Raw genomic sequence first — 18,555 nt, forward strand, 5'->3', positions numbered from 1 at the left:
CCTAAAAAACGTGAAGAAATAGCATGACTAGAATACAGAGATGCTTTCAGCAGGAAATTGAAAAAGGGGGATAAATAAAACCTTGATCATTTAATATTTGTGAAGAATACATCATTAATAATGGTAGTTCAATATAGTAACCTAGAAAAACAATCTGTCAGAGGTGAGGAAGCTCCTAGGTGATAGTCTGTCCTTGAGTGATGGCAGCCAGGTTCAGAACCCTCACAAATGTTTGTGCCTCTGTTGTGGATGCTCCTAGGTGGAGATAGCCCCAGTGCTACCTGCTGTGGCAAAAACCTCACTCTCCACAAATGCTGTGTCTGGATAGGAGCCTGCCGAAGACACTTGAAATAAGAACAATCCCAAACTAATTCTACTGTTTGAGACTGTGAATCTACATCTCCCATCTAAGTTTTGTATAATTGTGGGATCCAAACCACCCCACTTTGTGCAAGTTCCAAGTCTTTTAGGACCAGAGAAGTGAGTGCTCTGCAGAGTACCCAAGGGCTGGAGTATGCGTCACGGTCATTCTCTCACAGGTGAAGTTGATTTTTCTGAAGTCTGTACTTTCTACTTGAAGGACTGTGAATCTGCCCTGAAGTATCTAGAAGACGGTCTGCATGCTGAAAGAAGGAAGGAGTTTGCAGAATCCCTAGTCTCTCCTATCGTTTCCTGGCAGAAATGGCAATGCCAGGATCGTGAGCCCAAGCAGGGCTGCAGCTGCATGATGGGGCTCACGATCCCTGATGAGGACTGAAACTGTGTGATTGCCATAGGCCCGGACTGCAGGTGTATGAGTACCGAAGGCTTCGATGGGTGCTGCAACATATGCGATTGAAGTAGGCTCAGCCCAGACTGCATTTGTCCTTTGCCCTGGCAGGGCCACATCAATGAGCCCCTTTGGAGATGACCAATGGCAGGTATGCACCTGCACCAATCCCATGGTTTCACAGACTGAGGCTGCAGGGCGAACTGACCGGTGCAGCCCACACCCAGCTTCTTTCATGATTCTGTGAACTGTCTGCTCGCTGAAGCCCCCACATGAGGCATGAAGGAATGCTGCCCTTTCTAAGACTCAATGTGCCATCCATTATCCAAGCGGGTAGGGCTAAGTGACTGAGTGGGCCTGAGCCAAATTCATGCCGGACTTCTGGAGAGAGAGAGTAACTCAGAACTACGGATCACCCATGAAGGGAAGGTAGGGAGAGAGGGGAGCATGTAGCACCTTATAGGAGATCCCTGCTCAGAGAGAGTGACTTGTATAACTATTGGGGTGGAGTAGTATTTAGTACAGCTGTGATTAAAAGACTAATAATGAGAGTTCATTGGGCTGTTGGTTGGCTTTTGAACTCTAGCACCCCAGACTACCTACCTAAGAAGCCGGTTACTGCTTACCCTCGCTACCCTGAGGTTGTGCCTGGCCAAATTTGCAGAGCCATAGTGGGCCAGGTCCTGGGACACCAGGGGTAAGTCACTTAAACACCCCCCCACAGTTGACTCTGTATCCCCTGTTTGCCGGGTGGCCCCTGAACAAGGTCTAACGCAACTATTCAGTCTTTTATAAATTGTAGGTGACCTAATCGCAGCATCTTGGCTATGGGTCCGTTTTACCCGATGTGACAATTTCTCCCCTTATACTGTCTCTGAGACCCCGATAGTCCTCCAATTCCATTCTTCACCCCCAATAGTCCTCCTGTCCCATTCTGCACTCTGAAGTAGCTGAAAGGTTACACATATGCCATTGCCAAACTAATACATAAATGAAGATTGGTATCTCACAATTCTGATCCTCTCGTGGTGAAACGGTATTACCTCTTTCACACACAAAAAAGCATGAAACTGCTCAGCAGTCCAGTTGTGCGTGTTGCCAGCTAGTTCTTTCAAAAAAGCACCAGTGCAGAAGAAAAGTGGTGATCCAGTGGGCCCACCAAGGTGTAAATTATTAATACTCAGATTTATCTTGTTAAACACAGATAATGCTCTGACTACCATGACCAATAAAGTGCAGCAAGACAGCAACTGTGGAGAATGCAGATTTAAAGAATGGAGATTTAACAGTTAAGAGAAACATCAGTACAGATTAAACAGCCACACTTGTATTTGTCAGTCTCAACTAAGGGGTGACTCTAAAAGAAGTAAAGTGTCTGAGGAAAGGGATCAAATTACTAAACAGGCTGAAAAGATTTTTAGATTGTGCATAGCCCAATTTCATCCGCTCCTTTGCCGCTCTTCCTTCTGCTGGTCAGTTGACCCCCCCCTTTCATTGACATCACTTCTCTCCGTACACACTTTCCAAAGCCTATACTGATGTGCTTACCTCCAATGGCTGTTATCTGTAGTTATTCAGTATGTTTTCACTTGATATATTTCAAAACCTCTAGAGACCTGGATTTCCAATGAATGGACTCCCTGTTGGAACAATAGCTCATATCCTTTCAGTTTGGGAGTTAATCAATACAACCTTTCTAAGCAGTTTATTGCATCTTGTGCTCCTTTGGTAGTTCATAAGATCTGGTAGGTTGGAAGAAGCCACTTCACGTCCCACTTCCCTTTTAAGATGCGACTCATCATATCGCGGTCGATAATTCTTAGTAAGCTTTGCAAGAAAAGCATCTCGGTAACTATCTGCTCTTGGCTCACTTCTGTGTTTTTAAGTTGACAATGTCAACACCACATTGATGTACAATGCTTTAGGCTGAATCCATGGTGTGTGTATCAATTATAGATAAGGTTTCTGGCAGATTTACTATTCATTCCTTCATTGGTGACACTTTCTTTGTAGTGGTTGACTTTCTTTGACTTAACTGATATTAGAAACCACTATCAATGGGGTGTAACCTCCCAGTAACTTGCATTATTGGATTTTCAGAAATAGGACTTGTATTCTCAGGCATAGCTACAAGTACATGAAATTACAGGCCTACATAATGCATAATGTACTGCAACCTTTAAATCTCCCTGCCCCAATATCATCCCGGGACCCCTCAATTCAAAAATATTCTTCACTTCTTGTTGTTTTAGTTTCTAAATGCAGTTTTAAGAAGTGTGACATGGCCAAAGGGCATTGAGGTGCAAAAATACTGTTGTGCGAGAGATCATAAAACTAGTTCTACAATGACATGTCCAAGCTATTCCTGTCAATTGGGTGAGAAGACCAGCAAAATGTAGCATAAATTAATAGTCGAGTATTTGCGGGGTTAAAAGACAAAAATAGATATTTCCAAAAAAGGAGGGAAGAGCAGGTTGATTGGATCTCAGTAAGGTACAAATGAATTGGACCACAACGTAATACCTCTGACGCAAGGAATTTCAGTTCCTTTTTGAATACAGATAAACAAGAAATAGTTGAATGACCGTAGGAAGTTAATTCCAAAGTCTTGTTGCGCTTCCAGAGAAGATCTGGCATTGTTTTTTCTTGTTTGAAGGCAGGGGTTTGAGTAGCAATGAATTATAGGGACGCAAGAGAAGTTGATAATCAAAGCTTCAGCTTTTCAGCCAGCTTGCAGAGGTTTGTTGTATAATGGGCTTTGTGGGTGACGCATGCTAACTTGAATTTCAAGCCACTGGAAAGGTTAAACGCATGAGAGCAATATGATCTAAATTCTTGCTTTTGGAGACTAATCGAGCTGCAGCATTAAACACTGCTCTGAGAGGGAAAGGTGGGTTCTGGGTAGGCTTGTGAGGAGGGAGTTGCAGTATTTAAGCCAATAGAGAACTAGGGCTTGAACAAACTAATTGGGATCCTCCTCTGGAATAAAAGGTCTATCCCAGAGTGATCTCAGTTGGAAGCAAGACCGTCTGGCCAGGGTCTTCATTTGGGATTGGAACTTAAGTATGGTGTTGAGCATGACTCCCAATGATTTATCATCGCCGACTATGGTTCGGATGCAGTCAGGGGAGTGGAAAGAGGACTCCACTGGCAGGTTGGACTTCTTGCGTGCGATTATGAGCGATTCTCTTTTGAGGGTTGAGTTTTAAGTGGATGGTGACTATCCTATCGATCTTTCAACAGTCTACAGTGTTTGAGAGAAGAACAATGTTGCTAGGGAAAGGAAACCTATATGTATAGCAGATTGTCATCAGCGTATTGATGCTGGAGGATGCCAAAGTTCTTGATGACCCAGAGAGATTCCATTTAGAGCCTGAACAGCCACCGTGAAAGGGTAAAGCTGTGGAGAACACTTTGTGGTATCTTAGACACATCTCCAAATTTTACCTGTTTTGACCCACCTGGAAAGATGTGAAGAAAACCAATTAAGAAGCATTTAAATCCTTCGATGTCGGTTCTCTTTGAGGTTGTTGCTCAATGGATTGACCATGTTCAAGGCAGCAGAAGGGTCTAAGAGGACTAATAGGCTTCAGTTTCCAGTGTTGTAGAGCATAGTCATCAACTGGCAGTATCTGTGTGGCAACACTAATGGAATCCGTATTGACAGTATTTGATAAGATAATTGATCTTGGTGTGCAAAAGCTGCTGCAGCCCACAACGATTTAGCACTCTTCTTAGAAATAGTATACCAGAGATGGGAAAAACGTTCTTGATATATTTTACACCCACCGAAGGCCTCTTTAATCCTTTAAACTGCTGTGCATTATTTCCATAGTGCTGAGCCATTTTTTGGCTATTTGGTGTAGTTTGTGTTTAGGGTTCCATAACTTTTGTTCCATATAAGGTATCCATGCCAGAGTTGCATCCCTTTTTTTATAACATCCTGTGTACCTTTACACTCCCCAAGGTTTGTGGGGGAGGGGACCCAGAAAATAGGCAAAATAGCACTAGATTTTGAGTGCTCCTGATAAGTGTCTGTTTTGTTCCCTAAAAATGTCGTCAACAAATGGTTTGCTGTGCTAAAGTCGCCATCTTCCCAGCTTTCAGGAACCTGCAGAACTGAGTTTTAAAAAACTCATTTGTTACCACTGTTTCGGAATTTTTCAAAGAGAGCCCAGTTTTCCTATTTTTGTGCTCTAAACCTACTTTCAGTTTGTGGTGGAAACCAATGTGAAAACCATGGGTCATCCAGAAAAGCTGTACATTTTTAAAAGTAGATAACATTCTAAATTCAGCAAGGGGTCCTACGTATAGATCCCCCAGTGTTTTCTCAAAGAAACAAACTATTGAAATAACGAAATGTGAAAATGAGTAGGGGAAAAACTGCCATTTGTGACCACGTTTTCATCTATAACTTTTTGTCACGATTGCTGATTTACAGAAACAATATACCATTCTGTCTGCAAGACTAATGTAGTTGGAGGGATATATAGGATTTGTAGATTCTCTAAGAACCCAAGGTGCCCAAAGCAAACAACTGAGCTGCACTGTACATTGTATTTTCATTGTGTACCAATTCATATGGTGAAATATGCAGGGTGAAAAATGAGTATCTTGGAAATCTTGTGAATTTTTGAAAGGGCACAAGATGTGGCATTTAGGAACGGTGGTTATTTGTAAATCTGTTTTTTGTTTTTTTTTGTGTACCCGCACTAGTGTATTATTTAGAGGGTATTTTTCAAAAAGCCAACTTTATTACACACTGGCGTAAAATTTGGAAGGCACAAATGCAGTGAAATCCAGTTGTTAATAACAAATGCTCTATTATTCTGTGATACCACATGTCTTGACATACAGGTGGTACCTCACTTGTGCGGGTGGGCCGAGTGCCCGTGACCGGAAACGGGCCAAAGACGCAACATGGATACATCACATTTTTCGGTGCAAAAAGGGGTCTGTTTTGCAAAATGGGTAGCTGTTGATTTTGGACCCTACTTCAGCCGTCACCTAGTAAACCTACACATTTTCGTTAACTTGACACCTGAGGTAATCAAAGGTGAGCTAACGTCCATGGCTCTCACCAGGTTTTGGTTACCCAAAATTCATTGTAAACCTCAAACCTGGACTAAAAAAACATTTTCCTCACATTTCTGTGGTGAAAAGTTCTGGAATCTCTGGTGAGCCACAAACTTCTTCTATCCACCATTCTCCCCCCCCCCCCCCCCACCCCCCACCCTCCACCCCCCCCACGTGTCCTGATCGAAATGGTACCTCACTTGTGTAGCTAGTCCTAGTTCACATTACAGGATACAGCCCATAACGCGACTTCGATACATCACATTTTTCCACTCAAAACAGAGCCTTTTTTTAAATTACAAAATGGGTAGCTGTAGATTTCGAGCCCTAGCTCAGCCAGCACCTAGCGTCCCTGCACCTTTTTTTTTAAACTAGATAACTAGGGGAGTCCATTACTGCATTGCTTTCACTAGGTAATTTTACCCAGAAGCCCTTGCAAACTTTAAACTTTGGATTAAAAAAAACGCACATTTTCCTCATGTTTCTGTGATGGAAAGTTTTGGAATCTGCAGACATCTACATATTTCCTACCACTCTGAATTCCCACATGTCCCCCGATAATAACGGTACCCAACGAAACAAAAGGCCACACAGAACTAAGTTGCTAGATAAACAATTGGGGTAGCTGCTGTATTTCAGGCCGTACTATGGCGACACCCTTGCAAATCTGCGTACCACAGACATTTTTGAAAACTAGACAAATGGGGGATCCCGGGGTGGTGTCTTGCTTGGATCCCATGAGGTTTTCTTACCCACAATGTTCTGCAAATCTCAAACTTTGACTGAGAGCACACATTTCCCCTACATTTTTGTTAATCCACAAAATTCCTACCACCCAGTATTGCCCCACTGGTGACTATAAAAAGACTGTCCACTTGTGTGGCCGGGCCTAGTGCCTGCAACAGAAAAGGATCAAACCAAGCTCAATGGCAACCCTTGCAAGTGGACTCCCATTGACCCCAGTTTGAACAGTTTCTTGTAAAGGTTTCTTTTGTAAGGTGCCGCTGCCCCCCTTTCCTGGTGACTATTGGGTGGATCCCTACTTGGGGATCGCTCTTATGTGGCGATCCTCAAGCAGGGATCCACTGGGCAGAGGTAGCATTGGGAAAGGGTGATTCTCCCCTCTCATATGATAACTCTCTCAAAGGAATTGGTGATCGGGACTAAGAGATGCCCCCCGAGCACTGATTCAGTGAAAGTAAAATGAGCCCATCGGCTCGTTTTTACTTCCACTTTTCTGTAACAATGTCAGCGTGGCCTGTGCGCTGATAGCCATTGCAGGAAGAAGTAAAAACAGGCTCTTTCTGAGCAGCCTGATGTTAAAAAAAAGAAAAAAAAAGAATAAAGGACTCCCTCTGGTGCAGAGTATCCGAGGGGCCATTAATACCTCCCTAGTGTTGGCCAGTGGCCGACAGATGCACTGGGAAGGTAGGCCGACCATTGGCTGCACTTATAGGGTTTAGCGGTAAGGCGTGGCCAATTATAAGGCAGTCTGAGAGGGGGGCTTGTGAGAGGGGAAAGTTAATTAACCGGGTCTAAAGGTAGATCTGACAGGAGAGCTCTTTTGCAATCTTTCCAGACACTGTATCAGTGAAGTGGTTGACAAATTTCACATAAAGAAGGTTTTTAAGTTCATTTTCAGACATTTGTGAGAAGATTGGCCAATTGTTCTGAGCTTTGCACATGCAGGTGTAATATCAGTAGTTTTTTTACTGGAGGAAGAATAGATTTTACTTTCTTGTCAAATGTACAGAATCATTGCTTTTACTTTGAATTCTTCAAAGGTGATGGTAGTTGAAGACCTGTTGGGTGATTTTGTGAATTCAAAGAGGGCATTTGAGAGGTTGTTAGTTGTCTAACGAGGAGTTGTGTATGAGGATTTTGCCAAGTAAATGTTTTGTATAGTTATTTCTGGTCATCCTGAGATAAGATAGGCTGCAAGATTTGGGTGATTGCCTTGTTCTGTTCTCTATACTTCTGGGAGATTTTATTTCCTTACATTCTTAGATAACCATAGTGCCGCGGTCTCTGTCTGAGTTACTAAATAGTCTGACAAGACTCTTGTGCAGTGGTTGTAGTTTGTTGTTAAGGGTTGACATCTTGGTAGGGGTCAGAAGAGGGAAGGGTGTTCAATGACATGGAGGTTGGTATTGATGCTTATAGAATCCCAACCAAGAGTGGGCTCCAGGTCACTCCCACTGTTCAACTTTTCTATACTCCCTTACATACATTCTATCATCAGATACCATTTCATCTGTATACTGACCATATCGGAGTCCACAATTGTTCAACTCTGATTGCAAGACTACAAAAATATATGGCCAAGCACTGCCCCTTTGAAAAATGACTTTGTGAAACAGACTTTGAAAGCTACTCAATTGCCTCTGAAAGTAATCAAAGATCAGACTCAACATTTCTACCATCTACAAGGCCTAGTGGAACAGAGGAGCTGTTTACCTCAACACCTGACTCCAGACTACACTCCAGTCATTGACCTGGTCTGGCAGAACTTTAGCCACCAACAAATGTTCAAATGACAGAGCCATGGATGCAGGTGTCTTGCTCTTGAGAGCCCTATAATTTAGAACACCTTGCATTCCAGTTAAAGAGTGAAACCTAACAATAGGAAAGAAAGAGCTCCTTTAGACTGACATTCCTTTGAACTCTTCCAGTGAACAGATAGCAGCAGAGGATTGCTGGCTATGGGTATCTCACTTTACATGTGGTTGGACTCTATTATGTCATCACAATTTTGACTCTGTACATTTCTTTTTAGTGCACTGTAGTGATCACAGGGTGACATATCAACCCTTTAACAACCTCCTAGATAAATGAATAACCTCCTTCCATGATTAGTTTTGGTGCCTTTTTATATCTTAAGGACTAATTCCAAAGCAATTCTGAGCTATTCGAATGATATAAATGTAAATAAACTCTAGAAGGGCTTGTATTTTCACTGATATCCTCTAGTCCCCTAGATCTGAAATGTGTGCTGATGACTAAATGCTGCTTTCGTCAGTTGACTCGTTCCCTTTCCTTAAATGTAGGATCCACAGTGACATGTAGCAATGTTATCTATGTGCTGCTGTTTGGCTGGTGGCTTTCTCTGGTCTACATTCTAGTTGCCGGAGTGATGTTCCTCTCCCTATTGGGTGTTCCTTATGGTAAGTTGAAATAAGGTCTTATAAATATTTTCGAAATGTCTATTTTTCAGACAATGTTAACAGATGTCAATCTTTGATCAGTTGCATTTCTAAAGTGACACAACAATATTAAAAATAAAAGAATTGATGGGTAATTATTTCACTGTTTCTTGGCTTAAAACACAGAAAAGTGTCCTTAAGCATAAATAGAACTATTTTTACATGCATTCCCTGATATGTTGTATATAATTTCAAAGTGTCTGGTACACAGTGATCTTTACTTTTTTACTATTAGTACAATAACAGTACTGCTTCACTGTGGTCCTAGACTGTAGAACTGAAATTCCAAGATAACTAAGGGTTTCTTAAAGCTGTGAATCAGGACTCCACTACATCTGCAGAAGTCTGTGATGGGATATCAGCTCAACTCAGTGGTTTCCAGACTAATAATGTGTAAGTGGTAGGGTCACAGTTTAACCTTTCTAGTCGAAGGAACTGTAGGTTGAAATAGATTGTACAGCTGACTGTTTGATTGCCTCAAATTGCAACATTTTTCACAGTTTGAAATGCGGCTGTTGAATCGTGCATAAAATGTGTTGTGGTGGAGCTAGTGTCTGGCCTATCAGCTATTGAGCAGATCATGCAGGATATTCTTACCCAGAGACATAGATGATGGGTCAGTTAGTCTTGCAGTTGAGCAATCTTTACATCTAGGTATATCTTTGGCCTTATTGTAGATTTGACATCACGCTATGGAAACGGACTACAGTGAACATTTGAAATTCCATAGTGATGGGTTCCTGTGATCCATTTATAGCTCATGCTTGTGCATTCACGAAGAGAAATGGATCTTCGTTTTTAATGGTCAATAGTCATTGAATTATAGACCCCTGCGTGTCCTATTTTGAATGTCACTAAGAGATGGTGTATCTGAAGGTGAGAGGGCAGCAGTGTTATTCACATCCATTAGTCTCTGTACTACATGACATCAGAACAAGTTGAATATTAGGGTCTAGATGCTGCCAGCTGTTATACTACTAGGAGAAATGAAGAGGGAAAAGGTTTCAGTCTGTCAGGTAATGTGGTTATGCAAACTTTATCCATTGAAAACCCTATTGAACCTAGTTCCAAATTTTTTGGGGCAATTATAATTTTTCAACAAGGTGAAAGAATAGGAAGCAGTGTGGGGCCCAACCTATTTGTTTCTATATTAGAAGAATCCAACATTAACCCTGCCATACACAAACCTACTTTTCTCTTAGAAAAAAGGACACTGACCTTGCCAAAGATTTCATATAGCTGCCCAGTGGACATAAGACAAACTAAAGCTTTGTGATCGATACTTCTAACCACAGATTCTTTCTCCAGACAGGATCCGGAAACTTGTCCAATGGATCATGTACGCAGATAGCTTACACCATTGGCCTCTGATGCAAATCCCTCCTACCTCTGAACATGACAACACAGAGTTGCATAAAGGCATTATTCCTGAGCCTTTGTCGTTCCTCTTTTCTAGCACCCAAAGACTCTGGCATAAGCTCTGCTCCTACCAAATTTGTTTTTCACCAAATGTGTTACTTTTGTAGAGTGCCGTGATGTTACCCTCAAAGTTTACGGTTTTGAGCTGTGCTGTGCGTGTAGAAAGCAGATGTCGGTGATGGACCCAAAGGGGATCCGCTTATAAGAACTCGGACGCAAGCATGACTCCAAGCCATCTGACCAGTCTTCCTCGAGCCACACAGACTATCTTGGAACAAGAGGCCAATCTTTGTCGTGGAACAAAAGAAGTGAGATGGGTTTCGGTTGAGGTCATCCTAGTCCTGTAGGTCAAAAGACAACTCAAAGTGCGCCTGAAGCTTTTTGATTTCCAAACACACTTGCTCTAGGGTGAGATCTTTCAGTTGGTGTTCTTGAAACTAATCTCAGTCTTCTTTGTCCTACTTGGACCTTATGCTGAACTTGCAGCCAAGGTGCCCCAAGTTTTCCAGGGCTGTCATTGACTTCACAGCAGATTGGGGCTGCTAAGAAGGCTATGATGTGTACGTTTAACTTTTTTTTGTTAGCTCTTCCTGGTGAGCCTTCAGCCGTATGGACCCGCCTGGACCTGTCGTCTAACTTCAGCTCGTAGGCTCTTAGGTGGCGACTGGCCCTCCCGTCGGTGCCAAACAGTGCTAGGCTGTGCCTCCACTCCTGTGCCACTGCCTTCAGCTCAGACTTCTGGTCAGGGAACCATATTCAGATAGGGCCTGCCCATGCAGAGGAAAGCAAATGCTGCAGATGAGGGCCCCCCTCCCGGCCCCATGTATTGCCAACGGTACATCCAGAAGATGAATAGAAGAAAAGAGGATATGTTTGCTCGGGTTGGGCATCATGGACAGGCTCGAGCATTCCCCACATAATGGTGATGATGATGCAGCAAATAATTTGATTACACCTCATAATATGCATTCCGGCCTTTATGTTGATTTTGCAAAAAAGCCAGTGGCTTGGATAAATCTCCGAAATGTATCCTGAGTTCGCCTTGAAGGCTTCCTACAGAAAAGCGTACCTCCTTTGTGGGATTGGTTCATAGGGCAGCAGATATGATGAAATTGCCACTTCTGACAAACAATACAAAGGCTAACTGACTCTCAAATGTTGTTAACATGTGACATCAACCTCTGTTACCTTTCAACAATTCTCCCACTGGCTTAGTCCTGGCTGCTTGATCAAAATAATTTTCAGCTGCGCCTGTGAGCCTCCTCACTGTGAGGGGGAACTGGCAGTGCTAGATTCAAATTGTTTTGTGCAACATCACTGAAAAACCTTGTCGTTTATGCCTCCATGAATAATGTTTGATTTCTTTTCCTACCTTTCCTTTGGACAAAGTCAAAAAGAATGAACACAATGTACAACACAGGTTTTTTTTTTCTTCCCATCTTCTGCCAATTTTACATTACTATTTCTAAATGCATTTTTTCACCCGGGTTGTTACATAGCCCCTTTGGGACATCGCATGTGAGGTTGCTACCTTTGATAAGTGGACTAGCTCAGATGCTATATGATGGTCAGGACGATGGGATTATTATTAATTTTGAACTGGACACTACAGATCTGTTGCCCGTTCTATGGGCACAGGCTTCCTTATCAAATGACATGCCTGGATCTGCACTACTGAATTCTTAGGGAATACCCAGGCTTTCCCATTGGATATGCTTTTGTTTCCACAGTGTTCTGTGAATACAGTGTTAGATTCCCTTTGGTCATTTGGCAAACTCCGGTTGGGATCAGCTTGGGTCAAAGGAAACTGGTTGTGACCCCTGCATCCTCCTCAACGTTCCTGTAGATTAATACCTATAAGGTACATAACCACCCTGCCATAACTGTGAGACATTTTGATTTATTCTTGTGTGTTCTGCCTACATTTCGCCACAAGTGTGCACAGCAAACATCTTACAGTGTTGTATTTAAAAAGCTATTTGTAAGCCCATTTTAGTGCAGAATAAAGCAAAATTACAGAAATCAATATTATCATAGCAAAAGTGAAAGCACAGATTTTAAATATTATGAAAGCAGACCCATATGGTGCATATTCAAAGATCCATGCATGCCTAATCTTTAAGCCTCAAAGGTTTTGCCTTAATGATGGTTCAGCATTTGTCTACATAAAAAAATATATACCTGAACTCAGTTTCTCTTCCAGGGATTCCTCATCAATAGTCATAAGCACATGAATATTCCCGCCCATGTGCGGGTCCCCAGAAACACATCGCATATATGCGAAAACTATATATGTAGCTCTATATATGTGTGTGTGTGTGTGTGTGTTTGTGTGTGTGTGTATATATATATAACACAATGCAGCCTCCCATAGACCTGCTGAGCAATGTTGCAATGAATTCTCATGTACATAAACCTATTCCAATAAAGCAGGGAGAAAGAAAGTCTTTGAAAACTGCTTTAATATACAGCAGAAAAGCACAATCCTGCAAAGGAATAATGAAAGAAAAATTGCCAGCACAAGGGCTGCATTGTAGAAACATTAGTGTAGAAAGCTGAAAAGCTAACCCACATAAACCCTCAGATAAACTGGCACCTTTAAGGCAGCCATGAACCCCAGCTTCCCATCATGCCTCATGGGTGACAGTTAGGTCAGTTCTTTCCGGCTCCTTCTGTCAGGACCCTAGTTACTTCAGCTCTATTTTTTTTCTGATTTCTGTCGGAAAATACTTTATTTTTTGGGTTAAACCCTTTTTACTTCTACGTGTTTTTTGGTGTTGGAGTATTTCTCTACGGTTTTTTAGAGTTGAGCATTGTTTTTTTAGTCAGAAATACCCTCTTTTTGACCCTTGCCCTTCCTGTGGCAAGAAGAAGGCTAAACCGACTCTCATCCTGTCTGTATTTTATGCCTACCTTCTGATCATGATCCTAAAACCTGCCAGCATTGCCAGCTGCTGTCCAAGAGAACTCTGAAGGACAGGGAGAGGATTCGCCTCTATGGGCTGGCTGAGAAGAGATCACCTTTTAGAGGCAGGTCACTGATGAAGAAGAGGAAGGAGAGAGCATCTACTCCATCTAGAATTCCAGTATGCTCTCCGTCGGCGCCTCAAATCCCTTCATCGGCAACGAAAACGTCGACGAGAAGACCATCGACGGTGGGCTCGCCGTCGAACACTGGTCGCCGTCGAAGAAAGGTACGTCGAATCTGCCGGCGACGATCGGCATCTGAGTCGCTCTCTGCTGGTGGGGGCTGACCCAGCGTCGAGAGGCAGAACTCCGTCGCCGTCGAGGTGGCGTTCGACGTCGAGACAGGCTCCGCCGTCGCAGGGTCACTAGCGATCGGTGTCGAAGCACACATCTCCGTCGACGTGAATCAGGCGACTGTCGACGTCGAGACAGGCTCTGCCGTCGCAGGGTCAACAGCGATCAGCGTCGAAGCGTACATCTCCATCACCATCACCTGAGGCTAGACACTCATCACCCCCGTCGGCGTCCAGGCGACGTTCGACGTTGAATGCTAGATCCTCGCCGACGACAAGGCATTCGACGTACAGACCAAGGATGAAATATACCAAACGTCGTTCGACGGCGATCTGTCGACAACGAGAAGTGTTCCGAGGTCTATGGGCTCCAGGCATTTGACGTCATGCCATACAACATCGAAGCACACAGAGATCGACGTCTAGGAAACAATCAGGTTCTGGGGACCCACCAGTAATGGTGACACAGAGCCGGTCAACATGAAGACACTCAATCAACGTCCCATCGCTCATCGCAACGGCGATCGTGCTCCAGAAGCCGCAGAGAGTCCTCCTACTCTATTAGGAGCTCACCCCAGACGATTGCGTCATCACACAGTGCTTCTACTCATTCACAGGAGCCTACAAGAACACCGCCAACAGGTTCTCCAAGGAGGCCGCGATCTCCTTCCAGATGGCTGGCTTCTTTCTCCCAGATGGCTGCAGCCTCTTCGTCATTGGCAGACAGTACCCACAGGTCATGCTCAACGGCCTGTAGAATACTCCAGCCCACTGCACAGATCTCCCTTACAGAGTCTTGTTCAGGAAGAGAACAGATCACCCACCACTGGACCACAGAACACAGAGGCAGATCCCATGAACACAGGTCGACTCAGGGACATCACAAAAGACAGCGTACACCGTCTTGGTCGTCCTCTTCGACACTCATCCAAGAGGGATTACTCGCCTACCCTGACGGATAGTCCCCCCTTCCAGAGTGTGACCCATTGATGATGTGAACACTTCATGATGTTATCAGAGGAGCTCAGAAGCTGGGCATCACCATGTCAACTACTCAGACGACCACGCCCATTATTTTCGATACTCCATCAAAAGTCTGCGGCTAGACCATTGCTCCCTTTTGGTCCCTGGGAGCCGGTAATGGATGTCTTCCTAGCCCCATCATCGGCAAAAGCAGCTCCAGCGAGGATCATAAACAAATACAAGCCAGCTGCATCGGATCCTCTTTTCCTTAGATCGGATCCATCTCCGGATTCTGTCATTATTGCAGCAGCGAAAAAGACGCATGCAGTTGCATCTTCCTCCTCCGCTCCTCTGGATAAAGAGAGTAGAGCACAAGATTCTTGGGGACGGAAGGCTTGTGGCTCGGCAGTGTCTTCTCTGCAAGTGTCCAACCCTACGGCCCTGCTGGGTCGTTATGACATGTCCCTATGGGATTCACTGGAAAGCTTTAGAGACACACTTCCAAAGGAGGATCAGCAGGACTTCTCTGAAATCATTCAGGAAGGTGCTCTGGTGGCCAACCAGGTAATCAGCACTGCAGCAGATGGTGTATCTTTGGCAGCTCACTCTTATGCACATGGCATATGTGCACGACGATCTGCCTGGTTGCGCCTGACAGCATTAAAAACGGATTCACATCAGTGTATACTGAATCTCCCTTTTTCTGGCACTTCACTGTTTGGGGCCCACAGAGACGAAGAGATGGCGAGAATGAAGGCTGAATTGGACACCTTAAAGGCGGTGGACCTGGAGAAGAAAAAGGAGTTTAGGAAGCGGTACAGGCCCTACAATCGGAAAGGTAACCAACAGAGGGTTCAAGCCCCTCAATGGTCGCAAAACATACAGGGTAAATCCCAATACCAAGGCCGACGCTCCTCAAGGGGAAGAGGAGAACATCAACAGCAGTCCTCCTCCGCAACAAAAACTCCAGGGAAGCAATCAGTCTCTGCTTACTCTAGCACCATTGCACACTCCAGTGGGAGGAAGTATAGCAAGTTACATTCAAGAGTGGCGTAACATAACTAGAGATCAGTGGGTGCTAAATATACTAGAAAATGGGTACGCACTACGCTTTTGTGCGCCACCAAGAGACATTCCTCCGGTAAATTCTCAACAGCTACATCTAGATCTCCTGCGTCAGGAAGTGTCGACCCTTCTCGAGAAACGAGCAATAGAAGAGGTCCCTCCTGCACAGAGAGCAAAGGGAGTTTACTCAAGATACTTCCTTGTTAAGAAAAAAGACCAGCCGAACAAGTTCAGACCTATATTAGATCTACGTGCTCTGAACAAATACATCAAAAAGGAAAAGTTTCGGATGTTGGCGCTCCATCAAATATTCCCACATCTACAAAAAGGTGATTGGATGTGTTTGGTGGACCTCCAAGATGTGTACTTTCACATTCCAATCACAACACGACATTGCAAATTCTTGCGATTCATGGTGGGAACAAGACATTACCAGTTCAAAGTTTTACCCTTCGGCCTAAAATCCGCTCCAAGGGTATTCACGAAATGCATGGCAGTTGTAGCAGCAGCATTACATCACCAAGGCCTGTTTGTGTATCCATATCTAGACGACTGGCTGTTGAAGGGATCATCTCACATGGTGCAGGAACACCTTCACATCTGCATGAATCTCCTTCAACGCTTAGGCCTGCATGTCAATCTGGACAAATCGATCCTTCAACCAACTCAATCACTCCATTATCTGGGCGCCAATATCCACTCGGACCTCGGAAAAGTGTTTCCTTCGGCGGAGAGACTCATCAGTGAGAGACAAAGGCAACATCATCCTTCAAACTTATCAGCCATCAGTGAGACAGGTGGCTTCTCTACTGGACTAGATGGCCTCCTGCATTTTTCTCATGCCCAACGCCAGATTGAGGATGAGACCGTTGCAGCAAGATCTAGAGGACAAATGGGATCAATCCTCAGGTCAGTGGAACGACAGGATTCTACTTTCTCCTGCAGCAAAGAAGTCCATTCTCTGGTGGCTGCAACCACAGAATCTTCGGGTGGGAGTCCCTTTTCACCAACCTTTGCCAGAACAATCCCTGATCACGGATGCATCACTTCAGGGCTGGGGAGCACATCTGGGTCATCTGCAAACTCAAGGCAGATGGACCAACAGAGAACAGACGTATCATAGCAATATACTGGAACTGCGGGCGGTTCATTTAGCCCTCAAGGCTTTTCAGCTGTCAATTCAATCCGGATCGCTCCTAGTACAAACGGACAATACAACCACCATGTATTATCTGAACAAACTAGGTGGAACACACTTTTGCCCTCTGTCTCGAATCCCAGGTGATCTGGCACTGGCTGCTAGCCAGGAACCTGTCGATCACGGCAGTCCATCTGCCGGGAAAGCAGAACGTACGAGCAGACTCCTTCAGTTGTCACTTCCAAGAGCAAGAAGACTGGGTGCTCAATGACTAAGTGGTGGAGGACATTTTCCATCAATGGGGTCATCCCTTCATCGACCTCTGTGCAGACAATCAAAACAGAAAATGCCACGCCTTCGCATCTAGGTTTTACCGACCAGGAACGAGGGGGAATACGCTTTTGATTGGTCAGGGACGTTTGCATACGCCTTTCCACCCTTCACTCCCATTCCGAACGTGGTGGCCAAACTCCTGCGATCCAGGATGAAGATGATGCTCATAGCACCGAACTGGCCTCGCCAATGGTGGTATCCGGACCTGTTGCAACTCTCGGTTCGCCCGCATCGGAAACTTCAGTGCAGTCCGGACCTTCTCACCAAAATGGGAGGGAAGATTCTGCATCCCAGCCTTCCCTCGCTCAACTTAACAGCATGGCTCCTGAAGTCCTGCAGTACGGACATTTGAACCTTCCTCAAAACTGCATGGACATTTTTAAGGGAGTCTGAGACCTTCCACAAGAACTTCATGCTCTCTTGAGTGGAAAAGGTTTTACTTGTGGTGTATCCATAATGGTTTAAGTCCAGTTAACGGGCAAGAGGAGGTAATCTTGCCATATCCACTTTACCTGGCCAAATGTGGTTTGAAGAATTTATCCATAAAAGTACATTTGGCGGCCATCACAGCATATCTTAAATCACCTAACCAACCTTCTTTCTTTCAACTTCAGGTGGTCAAGGACTTCCTACAGTGGTTGAAGAAGGTTTATCCTCCTGTTCGACGACCTTCTCCTCCTTGGGAGTTGAATATAGTCTTGTCTAAATTGATGGGCCCTCCATTTGAACCCATTCATAAGGCTACATTGCAACACCTTACTTGGGAAGCCGCTTTTCTAGTAGCAATTACATCAGCACACAGAGTGAGTGAAATACAAGCGCTCTGTTCTAAAGAACCCTATACGGTTTTCCACCATAATAGGGTGGTTATGCGAACTCACCCTTCCTTCCTGCCCAAGGTTGTGTCTAAGTTCCTTGTTAATCAGACGATTTCTTTACCCTCTTTCTTTCCCAATCCTACCACTCCAGCGGAAAGGTCTCTTAATTCGCTAGACCTCAAGAGGGTTCTTAAGTTTTATTTAGATGCAACAAAATCCATTAGAAAAGCTGATCAATTGTTTGTAAACTATGGTTCTGTTAGGACAGGCTTCCCAGCTTCTAAAAGATCCATTTCGAGATGGATAGTATCTTGCATAATATTGACCTACCAAATAGCAAACAAGCCTCTGTTTGCCTCCCCTAAAGCTCACTCTACTAGGGGCAAGGCTGCTACGGTAGCATTTCTGCACAATGTACCGATGGCCGAGATTTGCAAGGCTGCAACTTGGAAATAGGTACGTACGTTTACCAGGCATTACTGTCTGGATTCGGACTCCAGGGCAGATACCA

General features: G+C 44.3%; 1 protein-coding gene across 1 annotated transcript in view; it reads left to right on the plus strand.

The window, feature by feature from the left end:
* The window catches only part of LOC146855720 (uncharacterized), a 350,281-nt gene that overhangs the window by 179,026 nt on the left and 152,700 nt on the right, over positions 1–18,555 (plus strand). Inside the window, exon 5 of the mRNA XM_085653625.1 lies at positions 8,893–9,009. Coding sequence (XP_085509751.1) covers positions 8,893–9,009 — 117 coding nt within the window. The remainder of the gene's footprint in view (positions 1–8,892; positions 9,010–18,555) is intronic.

The sequence above is a fragment of the Triturus cristatus genome, chromosome 4_1 (assembly GCF_964204655.1).
Source record: "Triturus cristatus chromosome 4_1, aTriCri1.1, whole genome shotgun sequence".
Taxonomy (NCBI): Eukaryota; Metazoa; Chordata; class Amphibia; order Caudata; family Salamandridae; genus Triturus; species Triturus cristatus.